At 39.7% G+C, this 13,406-nt stretch overlaps 1 protein-coding gene across 1 annotated transcript in view; it reads left to right on the plus strand.

Moving 5' to 3' along the window:
- The window catches only part of LOC113693474 (uncharacterized), a 31,554-nt gene extending 19,117 nt beyond the window's left edge, over positions 1-12,437 (plus strand). Inside the window, exon 3 of the mRNA XM_072053615.1 lies at positions 12,078-12,437. Within this exon, the coding sequence (XP_071909716.1) occupies positions 12,078-12,437 (360 nt within the window). The remainder of the gene's footprint in view (positions 1-12,077) is intronic.
- Positions 12,438-13,406: the final 969 nt, after the last annotated feature.

Consider the following 13,406-nt stretch of genomic DNA (forward strand, 5'->3'; position numbering starts at 1 on the left):
ATTCCTTCATGCTCAAGCCCCTCCATGACCTTGGGAACAATTTCTTGGCCTTGTATCTCATGAACAAGTCCTTGGAGTTCCTCCCTCATCTTCTTAGCTCGTGCTCGAGTTACGGGTCCTAGGGGAACTCGAATAGTTCGCAATGGTGTCTCTTGGTTCGTATCATCCCCCTCCTCTTCAAAAGGATTTGTCCTCAAATCAGCTTCATCGTCTGCAAGAAAAGGAGATAGATCAGAGACATTGAATGTAGCGCTCACATTGTACTCACCGGGTAGGTCCAGTTTGTAAGCATTGTCATTGATGCGCATGATGACTTGGAACGGCCCATCTCCTCGGGGAAGTAATTTATTGCGCCTTTGGACTGGGAACCTTTCCTTGCGTAGATGTAACCACACCCAGTCACCAGGTTCAAACACAACGCGTTGGCGTCCCTTGTTAACCCGTTGAGCAACTTGGTCCATCCTTCGCTCAATGTTTAGGCGTACCTACTCGTGTAATCAGTCCTAGTGGGACTTGAACCTTATCCAATGGCATAGCTTAACTCGTATCATTCCCCTCCTCTTGAAAGCAATTTGCCCACAAATTGAAGCATGAATGATGATAAGAAAAGTTACATGCCGTCGAGTCAATTTTGTTATGATTACCACAAGTTTCATCCAATGCATAAACCACTTGCTAAGCTGGAAAGTAAACCTTGTTGAACTTTGAATCTCACGAACCAGTTTCAATGTATGCCCAACTTGATCGCTTATGATCATGAGGTAAGGATCCTCAAAGTGATGCGATGTAGATCCTATGAAATCAGACTCCTCAAACTTGAATAAGCTTGCAAAGTATGGAAGCTGACTTGGTGAAGTTGGAGCTTCAAGTGGACTAGGTACAAGATGAGCATAGGTATTGTAGTGACCATTGAAGACCTCGCTCCTGGTGTAAACTCGTGGAACGTGGTCGATTCTAATGTCTTGAGGGTACACATAGTTTGATCCTCCAAAGACGTGAACAGCGTTGAAATCATCCGATTCCATGAATGGGAACCAAATTGATCTAACTCCTAGAAGACAAACTCCATGGAAACTCGCAAATTGTACAAGTGACTTTGGGATGGAACATTGTAAGATCAAAGCGATTGCACTTTGTTTAACCTGCACAAAACAAGGAACACTAGACAGAGCAATGTTAAGGTGGCAATAAACCCCCTCACTCTCATTTTTGTTGAAACTTAAAATCTCAGTCAATACTTTGGATGTTTCAATCTCTTTCTCATGCTCAATAGCTGTCTTTTTCCTCTCATTATTTTCAACCTCTTTCTCCTTTTCAACTCCCTCGGATTTTACCTCATCAGTCACAATTTCCTCATCTAGCTCTTTTTTCATACTATAATGCTCATGCTCACTTTTCATGTATGCTAGATCAGTACAAAGTTGGTCATAAATAAGTGGTACAAGTGCAGAACGACGACCATTAAATAAGAAGGAATACTTATTAGTATGTCCATCATATTTAACTTCTCGCCTCAACATCCACGCCTTGCCCAGCAACACATGTGTCATTTGAATTGGGACTACATCACACAACACCTCATCCACATACTTGCCAATTTGAATAGGTACAAGTGTATGCTTAGTAACCCAAACATCACCATGAGCACTCGGCAACTTATACGGTTGAAGATGATCAATAGTTGGAAGATTTAATTTGTGAACCATGATAGCGCTTGCAAGATTGATTTCACAACTCTTATCAATGGCCAAGCTGCATGTTTTATCTTTGACACCACAACGAGTATAAAACCAATCATGCAACTGAGATTTGACGATATCCAATTGTTCATCTACACCACGTAATGCTACTTCTTTGACTCCCTTAGGATCAAGAAGAAGATGTTGTAAGCTAGCTTTTAAATGCCTCGTATTCGCCATGATGTATGAGGAAACCTGCAAAAAATTAGTGAAACAAAAGATATTTTTCCTCGCCACACAAGCTCACATGTTTACACTCGTCACTCGTGTACCACTCAAGTGTTTAAAACACTCTAATTAACTCACCAAGGTATTTTCAAGGCTCCTCGGTCAACTCCTCCAACAAGTTAGAACTCCTTCTAGTGTGGATCGACTTACCAACCAGGGTCACAAGATTGTAGCACTTTGAACGAAAAAAAAAATAAAGGATGAAGGGACTGACCACGACTCAAAGAATGACTCAAAGTTGAATTTTAAGGATCCTAGACAAAACTCTACCCAAAACTGGAATTTTGAGCTGCTGGTTGCTGCATTTTTGGGCAATGTTTTGGTAGATAAATGGACACTTAGAGGATTCAGAATGACACTTAAAACTGACCTAATGATGCACAAAAATTTTCAGAATTAATGATTGGACAGAAATCCCCAATGGTTGCAAAGATGGAATCCGAATGGAAGATGAATTTGTGTTGCGGTAGGACTGTTTTGGAAACCCAAGGCTGGCTTTTCTTCCTTAATCCTTTGGAAATGAGGATTAGTCTTCCTATTTACTGGTTCCCATGAATTCTAAGGTCAAGTTCAAGATTGGAATTGATTTGGTTGTTTTTGGGAACAAGGGTGGAAAATTTGACTTGAACAGGTTGGAAAATTTGACTTGAACAGGTTGGGAAATTTGACTTGAATAGGCTGAATGTTCTTCTTCTTCCTTTGTTTTTGTTTTATAATCAGCCAAGAAGAGTCAAATTTCGTGGCTAAAATGTTCTTAGTCAAGAAAGAAGATTGTTGTGGTGAAGACAAGGATTTTGGCAGCTGGAATTTTGTTGCCTTGTTGTTTACCAAGATTTGGTTCCCAAAACCCAGAAACTTCAAGATTCTTTCAAGAATTCAAGATGTTAATTTCCAGAATTCAAGAAACACAAAATTGAAGATGATTTCCTCCCCAAACAATACAAGATTTCACGATTTGATCAAGACAGATTTGCAGGAATTTTTGATCAAGTTTTGTAAGGTTAGCCAGCTATATTTTTTTTTTTTTGTATGTAAACAAGAACACAAGGTAATAACTAGATAGGACTCTAAAACCCTTGCTACAAACTGATTTTTTCGGATGAACAGTAACCTCGAATGATCAAATAGAACAAAAGACTGGAATTGAATGGATATAACAGGATAGAAACAAGACTCAAACAAAGAATCAAGAATAAGACACAAAAAAAAAGGCTGGACCAAACAAGGCTAACCATAGCAATTAACAACAACTAGACACAAGTTCATGTCGTAACAAATCTGGAAAAATAACGCAAGAACACGAAGTAACAAATATGGAAATTGCGGATAGCAACTTAGAACACGAAAACAGAATTTTCGACAACTTGACTCGAAAAGCAAATAAAAAAAAAGGATATAACGTGATACCTCTTAATTAGCTCTGATTACCAACTGATACGAACGTCGCCAACCTTGTGACGAAACCCGTAATAGATTAGCTTCAGGATCGACAAGAGGACACCAAGTTTGAAGCGGATGACCTCAACCCGTTAATCACGTGGTTAACGAACCTTGGTATAATGGTAGAAGACGCCACAACCTAGTGCGATTCTAGATTGATAAGTCACGAACACCTAGAGAAATTCTAAGGTATTCAAGAAGCCTTGGAGAAACCAAGAAAACTCTCAAAATCTGATTTATTGATTGAATGCCTAAACCATTGGAAGTGTGGGCTATTTATAGCCTTACATAGAGATGAACAACTAAATGTGGAACTAGTCTAGAGTTGTGGTCTTGACTAAGACTAACAATTGTAGGCTTGACTATTTCCATAAGACTAAGAATTGTGGGCTTGATCAAACCTTATGAGGTCATCCCTTAGGTAAACAACCTTATGAGGTCATTGCTTAGGTAAATAACCTTATGAGATCATCGCTTAGGTAAATAAAGCAAGGCTATGGACCATTAAGCCCTTATTACAATGACTTAACTAAAACAGCAAATGTGACTAGAGAAGGGTCACACATGGTTCTCTTTGGCGTGCACTACATGGATGACTTTCATTCCTTCATGCTCAAGCCCCTCCATGACCTTGGGAACAATTTCTTGGCCTTGTATCTCATGAACAAGTCCTTGGAGTTCCTCCCTCATCTTCTTAGCTCGTGCTCGAGTTACGGGTCCTAGGGGAACTCGAATAGTTCGCAATGGTGTCTCTTGGTTCGTATCAGTTCCCCAGTACAGTCCCCGTGGCATGATAATTTTCACGACCAAGCCCTCGCCGGCTCGATCCAATTAACTACCATACGGGGTTGAGCTCATAAATGCAGTAAAGCCATTGGATACTCGTCCAACGACACCAAATCAGTTTCCATGAATGGAATGCAGTATCTCATATATCCAGTGCAGTATTTCAGTAAAACACAATCAATAGCCATGAATAAAATCACAAGGGGTGAGGGCGATCAAGTACACCCTCACCTCAATCATTTCCAATAACCAAGTAAGCCTTCAAGGCATCAAATACACATAGCACAAAGCCACATTATAACAAGTAAGTGAGTAGTATACTCACCAAGCAAGTAAGTGGTATTTCATGTACCACGATCACCAAGCCGTCGTGCACTACCTTCACGCCCTAGAACATGTAACACATACAATGAGACTCGATACCGAGCCATATACCAATGCCAAACATAACCCAAAAAGGGTTTCACATGCATAAGTAAGCATGATAGCAAACCAGAAATTGGAAAATGGCCTTAGTCTTGGTCCCAAATAGAAAACTGTTCTGCCCTTATTATGCGGTAATGGTGTAAAATTCTCTACGTTTATCGAATGGGGGTGTAAGACCCACCGTTTCGAAGCTATGAAACAGGGGTACAATAATATAGAAGACCACTCAATCCAGTTCCTAACACAACTAGGTCAAATACACGAAATACTATACCAGAATTCCCAAAACAGGTTTACAAAACGCAGAAAACTGTAATCGGTATATCTCAGTCCATACAAGTCCAAATGCCGAAATTCCAAAGGCATATGTTAGCTACGACATTCAGCTACATTTCATCAGAAGACACCAACTTCAAAATCCAAGCCAATTCCAGTCAAAATGGCCAATTACTATCGCAATTTTCGCACTCTGTCCAAAACAGAACAGCTACAGTAATTTCGTCACAACTCACCCTACACTCATCCAAATGCCCTGAAATTTTACAGGCACCTCAAACACCTCAATACCTACAACTTTCATGTTTTGAGTAAAGTCTAATTCGGCCTCTAACCCAGTGATCAAAAACCGGACAGAATTGGGGGTTCAAGAACCCTAACTTTTCAAATTTCACACCAAATCCAAAATTGGTTGCATTTATCCACATTTCACATCCACTAGAGCCATTAGAGTCCATTGCCAATCATTACAAACAACCACACCATCATAATCCAATTAAACCAGAAAAATCATCATAAAATGGAAAACTTCACCAAAACAAACCAAATCAAGAAACAAATCATATATTCCTTCTCTCATGCCCCCATTAAGCACAAAATAAGCATCATTAGGTGTAGTAGGGTGTTTCAAGCTTCACTTACCAAGAAACAAGAGAGAGGAAGATGTGGAGCACCTTAGTCCTTCAAACAAAGTTCACCAAACAACTTGCTAGCACTAGAAGGAAAGTTTTTATGGAGTGAAATCTTGTTTATGGGCTTGATTGAGATGATTTGCTAGTAGAAACTTGAAGATTGAAGAAGTTCTCCTTCTTGCAAGAGTGAGAGAGAGAGCCGGCCAAAGGGAAAGAAAAATGAGGAAATTTTGTGAATTTTTTGAGATATTTAACCTTTGGTCAAGAAAGTCAAAATTGTGAATAGTATTTCTTAAAAGTTCAACCAATAAGAAGGTGACAAGTGTCACTCTATTAAATGCATCCTTATCATTCTTTTCTCTCTCACATCAATCACTTCACACACACTACTTATCTCTTAATACCCGATAAACTTTTAACAGTATCCGAAACTTAACCTTATTGGCCGAATTTTTCCGAACTTATCGCAGTAGTGGGTCCCACGTCCAATATTTATTCTTAATTTTCTAAAATTTCTCCAATGCTAGAAAAATCATCTTTAAACTATAATTGCTCATAAAATCCACTAAGAAAAATATTTCTAAGCCAGAAAATGCAGAAAACATGCAATCAAGGGGAAATAAACCCTAGGAAAATAATTAGGGTTTTACGGGCTCTCACATATAATCCCAAAAGTTATATTTACATCTTCAAAAGCCTCGAGTCAAACCACTCTAATACACTATAACCACAACCAGCAGAAGATAGACCCTAAGAAGGGTTCTTATGCAAACCACCAAAACAAAAAAAACAAACATTCTAACTGTTCAACTATTACAAGCCAATCTAACTATACTAGTGTACGAGCCAAAAGTCCCCGCGTCGGCCCCTGCTAAGGAAAACAAAAGAAAGGGGGTAAGCTATATGCTTAGTAAGTAAACAGGGGCAAAAGCATAAATTTCACGTAACAACAGTTACACAGTAAGAGTAAAGCAAAAGCAGAAAAGTAACATCACATAATAAGGATACAGGTGGCTCCAAAGCCAATTCATATGCCATGCGTGATCTCCTGCCGACACTCCGTCGACCACACTCAATGGTCCGTAGAACTTCACTTGTACACCCACCGACACCTTATCACCCTCACTGGCCAGTCACCTCACAAACTTGCCCGGGCGAACGAAATCACAAACTTGAGCTTGAGTCACAAGCTCGGGTCACAAACTTGGTCACCTTCTCGGTGAACCGGATTCACAAAATTGGTTCATAACACGAACCTACAAACTTGGTGACCTCAGACTAAGTTGGACTGACTTCGACCAAGCCCTAACTGGCTCGAATAGTCCATACAGGTCTTAGATCGGGCCCACGAACTCACAAACTTTGCAAACTTCACAAACTTTACTCGAAAGTCGCCCCGAGCCACAAGCTCAAGGGTTTTGGTTCCAAAAGGTTCATATACATATGCCAAGTACAATTATACATTCAAATTAGGGTTTAGGTCGAGTGCGATAAAGTACACCCTCGCCTAAGTACCCTTTTCACATATCTCAAACACATAGCAAAGAAAACACACCAAACTGGCCTGAATACTTACACAGAAACTGAAATAGCAAAAGTACGAAGTCGGATCGAAATGAACAGCTAGTAGTGGGCCCCACCAGTTCCGCCCAGCTCACCACCGTCTGAAATAGAAGATTGTGTCACATAATATCGTAAACAGCTACTATCGTGCCTAAAACAAGTAAAACGGCAAAAACGACACGCGCGCACATAAATATGACGGACGGAAACGGAAACGGCCGTTAGCGGAAACGGCAGATTTGACACTCATTTCTAGTTTACTCATAAGTTGAGCTACGAATATCGGATTAAGGCGTATGAGATGCCATATCGAAGCTTAAAGGATGAACAACAACTGTTATGAAGACATCCAGAACTGAAACTGGAGGCTTCAGTCCCAAATGAACCAAACACAATCACTTACGAAATCTGGCCAATGCACAAATGGTCAGTTTTGAGTGCAAACTGTTTTCTATGCTACACATGGTCAAAAGAGCTGAAAATTGGCAGTTAGATGGTTCATTCCAAATGGAACAACTTTCATGAAGGTCGGCAATCCAAATCCAGAACGGAAATTGGTCATCAGGACCAAAACAGATCTGACCAGAAAATGGTCATTTTCACGGGCAGGCCTTGTTTGCTCGGCTATATCTCAGGTTTTATAAATCCGATTCATGAAATTCCAAGGGCGTTAGAAAGCTCTGATATAGGGCTATAAGTTTGGTGTTTTGGTCACGAGCCCAAACAGCTTGTAACCCAGTCAAATGTGAAGCCAAAGTTCCAGTCGTAAACTGTCCGGATATAAGAACAGTCCTGACATGAATTCTTATTTCGATCATAACTAGAGCTACGGGACTCGGATTTTGACGCACTTTATAGCGTTTCGAAGCTGTGGCCAAGATCTACATTTATTATGACAGAGTTGACACCCAAATCGTACTCCATCAAAATCGAAAAAGTCACGGTCAGAAACTTTCCAAAAACGTAACAGAATTTGACGGTCAAAACAGGTCTGAGTATTTCGTTTATAGCTCAGGATATACTAATCTGTTTAACCTGAAATTTATAGGAATATCCAGGACTTAAGGGGCTACAATGTTGAAGAAGGAAACTTTGTCCAATTTTGAATGTAACAAGGTCAAAAATGCAAGACACTATACCAGAATCGCAAAACAGGATCACAAACCGTATTTGACCTCAATATGCGGTAATGGCACCAAATTCACTACGGTTATCGGATGGGGGTGTAAGACCCACCGTTTCGAAGCTAAGAAATAGGGACACAACAATGTAGAAGGCCACTCAGTCCAAATCCTAGCACAACTAGGTCAAATATGCAAAATACGAAACCAGAATTACCAAAACAGGTTTGCAAATCACATAATGCTGTAATGAGTCCAACTCAGTCTATAAAAGTCCAAATGCATTGATTCCAAAGGCATATGGTAGCTAAAACATTCCTCTATATTTCATCAGAAGACACTAACATCCAAATCCAAAGTAATTCCAGTCGAAACAGCCAAATACAAACGCAGTTTTGCCATCCTGATCAACCCAGAACAGCCACAGTAAAATTGACATATCTCACTCTACACTAATCCAAATGCCCTGAAATTTTACAGGCACCTCAAACACATCAATACCTACAACTTTCATGTTTTAAGAAAAATCCAATTCGGCCTCTAACCCTATGATCCAAAACCGGACAGAATAAGGGGTGATAAAACCCTAACTTTCCACAATTCAATCCAAACCCAAAATTGGTTGCAATTATCACTAATTCACACCTACTAGAGTCATTCCCCCTCATTATCAACCATCATAGATGACCACAACATCACATTCATATTAAACCAGAAAATTCCTCAAAAAATATAAAAACTTCACCAAATCACTTCAAATCAAGAAATAAATCACAAATATCATCACTTTAGCCACTACTAAGCATAACTTAAGCATCATTAGGTGTAGGAGTATGTTCAATCATCACTTACCTAGTATACAAGAGAAGAGGAGTTGTAGACCACCTTAGCTCTTCCAAAAACTTCACCAAACTCACCACTAACACCAAATGGAAAGGTTGTATGGAGTAGAAACTAGTTTAGGCAATTGGTTTGGATGATTTGAGCTAGTTGAAAGCTTGAAGTTTGAAGAAGTTTTCTTCCTTCTTGGCAAGAGAGAGGGCCGGCTATGGAGGAGGTAAGAAATGGTAATTTTTGAGCAATTTTTAAGATATTTAACCATTTTGGTCAAAAGTCAAAAACATGAATAGTAAATCATAAAGTATAACCAATAAGAGAGTGACACTTGTCATCTCTTAAATGCATTCTTATCTTTCTTTTTCCTCTCCCATCAATCAAATCCCACTCTCTACTTATCTCTTAATACCCGATAAATTTCACACAGTATCCGAAACTTAACCTTATTGGCCGAATTTTTTCGAACTTTTCGCACTAGTGGGTCCCACGTCCAATATATATTCTTAATTTTTCAAAAACTCTCCAATACTAGAAAAATCATCTAAAAACTATAACTGCTCATAAAACCCACCAAGAAACTATTCCTAAGCCAGAAAACGCAGAAAACATGCCATTAAAGGGTTTAACCCTAGGAAAATTTATTAGGGTTTTACGGGTTCTCACAGACCGGACTCCACCCATCCGACCATTGGCCGGACTCCACCCATCCGGACGTAGCCGGACTACAAGGTAATACTCGAGTATACCAAATTCACCCAGGGTCACCATATCGCCCGACCGAGTCCGCTTCTGGCTCGAGTCGATCGGTAACAAAGGGCAGTGGCCAATTCAGCCAAACGGCTTACATTCATGCGCAACTAGCATTTCAATAATTAAATCCTTGAAAATTGCACAGTTATTTAGGTCGAGTGCGATAAAGTACACACTCACCTAGAAAGCTCGTTTTGGAAATCATTCAAAGCACTTGACACGTTATCAATCAATAATACAAGTCATGAAGTCAAGAAAATATAACAAATAAGGAACACTCACATGCAAGCACGCATGATATGCAAGAAAACAGTTCAAAAGTAACTTTGGAAACAGTTTAAAGGTAAATAATGCAAGAAAACGGTACGAAGGTAACTTTGGAATCAGCTCAAAAGTAAATAATGCGGGAAACGGTTCATAAATAACTTCAGAAATAGTTTGAGGTCACTCACCTCCATGGCTCAGCAACCATCCATCATATATCATTGCCTTGCTCAAATCCAAGTCTTAGATCACAAACTCAATGCAAACAAGTCCTTTAAAAGTTCGGACAACACTTCCCCTAAATTTGCTTACTTTTCCAGCCATCATGGCTTCATTATTTCCTCAGCCAGTCCCAAAGGTACACACACAATAACAAGTTCATCCAATAGCCATTTAGCAAGCTCCAAGTAGTACTCGTACAAGTCAAGCTAGGGAAAAGTTCGGAAATGAAAGTTAAGCTCAAAACCAGAAAAATAGCTTTGACGTCATTTTGCGGTAATGGTACCAAAGGCGGTATGATTGTCGGATGAAGGTCCAAGACCCACCGTTTCGAAGCTAAGAGATAGCGGTACAATATTACAGAAGGTCAATCAACCCAGTTTCGAGTGTAACCAGGTCAAAAATGCAAGATACTACACCAGAATCACAAAAATAGATTCACAGAACGCATTCTAGCGGAAACATCATAACTCAGGCTCTCCAAGTCCAAATCCAGAAATTCCAAAACCAGCTGAAAGCTAAGAAATAGGGCTAAATTTCATCAGAAGGCCTCAACATCCAATACGGAAGCAATTCCAGCCAAAACAACCAATTACAGTCGCAAATCCCAATTTCGGGTAAAACAGAACAGCAATAGTAATTTCGACTTTTCTCATTCTACACTACTCCGATTGACCTGAAATTTTTTAGCCACCTCCAAAATGTCATTCCCTACAACTTTCATGTTTTAAGCCAAGGCCAATTCGGCCTCTAACTAGGACCTAAAATTTCGGACAGAATGCCCCCCTCAAGAACCCTAGTTTTCTGAAATTTCATCCAAACCAGAAATTACTTGCAATCTTCCACTTTTTCCACCTTCTAGAATCATTATATACTATTTCCAATCATCATATATAGCTACACAATCATGCTTATTTTAAAACAGGAAAATCCCCAAAAATAATAAAACTTCATCATTTCAACCACAAATCAAGAAATAATCCATAAACTTGCATCTCACACCACCACTAATCATGATTTAAGCATCAACTAAGGAAGGAGAGTGGTTCCTCACAACTCACCTTAGCAACTCAAGAAAGGAAGCAACTTAGCACCTTGGTCTTCCAAACCACTTCACAACCAACCTTAATACCACTAAACTAAGAGGTTTTATGGAGGAAATCCAAGTTTAATTGGTTAAATTGTTTGATTGGAGCAAGAAATGAAGAAGTAAGATGAAAGCTTTCCTTTCTTTTCTCCTTGTGAAGCTCAGCCAAGATGATGAAGAATGAAGGTAATTTTGGATCAATTTGGTACTTATTTGGTAAAGGTAGTAAGATGGTCAAATGTCAAAGTCCAACCTTCAATAACAAGGTGACACTTGTCACCCTTTAAGCTTGAGATTATCTTCTTGTCTCTCCAAGACAAATATCTTAACACCTTGTAAAATAATATCACTCAATACAAAATTCCTACAAGTTGTCAAAAATATAATGCATTTACCGCACTAGCGGGTCCCACGTCCAAAATACGCTTTTAATTTCTCAAAAACTAACCGATACTAGAAAAATCATTTTAAAACTATTTTTGCTCAAAACTTTATCTGGGGAATTTTTCTAATCAAGAAAATGTAGAAAAGGCGGGCGATTAAAAAAAATAAACCCTAGAAAATTAGAAAATTTCCGGGTTCTCAAACTCATTTTTTTCGGGGCGTCACAGCGGTGGTATTTGCTCTTCAGAAGTGGCGACATTATTTATATGGGGTAACCTTTGAGGTTGTCACCGACCATAAGAGTCTCAAGTATTTATTTTCGCAGAAAGAGCTAAATTTGAGGCAGCGTAGGTGGATAGAATTCTTAGAGGACTATGACTGCACCATTAAATACCATCCCGGTAAGGCTAATGTAGTAGCTGATGCCCTCAGCCGGAAAGCCCAGGTTTCAAGTCTACAGGTAAAAGAGTGGGAGCTACTAGAAGAAGTTGGGAAATGGAATCCTCAACTCAAGTCACACAAAGTGCTGTTTAGCAATATTACGGTGACTTCCACGCTATTGCCTAAGATAAATGAGGCTCAGAAGGAGGACCCCCAAGTACAAAAGTGGAAGGAAAAAGTCAAGAAAGGGATGGTACCTGATTTTAATGTGGATTCGGATGAGATGTTAAGATATAGAAATTGATTGGTTATACCGCAAGATACAGATATCAAGAAAGAGCTGTTGGAAGAAGCTCACCACTCGCGGTACATAGTACATCCTAGTACGACGAAGATGTACCATGATTTGAAGAGTTTATACTGGTGGGATGGCATGAAAAAGGAAATCGCTCAGTTTGTGCAAACATGTCTAACCTGTTAGCAAATAAAGGCTGAGCACCAAAAACCCTCAGCTTTACTCCAACCGTTAGAAGTACCGGAGTGGAAATGGGAGCACATTACTATGGATTTCGTATCCGGTTTACTGCGAACACAAAAGGGGCATGATGCCATTTGGATAATTGTAGACCTCTTGACCAAATCAGCTCATTTCCTAACTGTGAACATGAAGTACACCCTAGAGAAACTAGCTCAACTGTATATGGACGAAATTATACAATTACATGGCGTATCTGTGAGCATAGTTTCGGATCGAGATCCACGATTCGTATCACGGTTCTGGCAAATGATTCAAAAGGCTTTAGGCTCTAAACTCAAGCAAAGTACAGCCTACCATCCTCAAACAGATGGGCAATCGGAGCGAACGATACAAACTCTTGAGGATATGCTCCGATCATGTGTAATGGATTTTGGGGGAAATTGGAGCCAACACCTCACATTAATAGAATTCGCGTACAATAATAGTTACCACTCCTCCATACAGATGGCACCGTATGAAGCGCTATATGGACGTAAGTGTCACTCCCCGATCTTTTGGGATGAAATTGGCGAAAGAAAGGTCTTGGATTCGACTACGGTGCCATGGATCGAAGAAGCAATAGAGAAAGTTAAAATTATTCGCCAGAGAATACAGACGGCTCAGAGTCGGCAGAAAAGTTATGCCGATCTCCGAAGAAAGGATCTGGAGTTCGAAGAGGGAGACATGGTATTTCTCAAGGTAACACCACTCCGAGAAACGATTACGGCTAAGAAGGGGAAGAAGTTGAAGCCTCGA

This window comes from Coffea arabica, chromosome 6c, assembly GCF_036785885.1.
Source record: "Coffea arabica cultivar ET-39 chromosome 6c, Coffea Arabica ET-39 HiFi, whole genome shotgun sequence".
In the NCBI taxonomy this organism is placed as follows: Eukaryota; Viridiplantae; Streptophyta; class Magnoliopsida; order Gentianales; family Rubiaceae; genus Coffea; species Coffea arabica.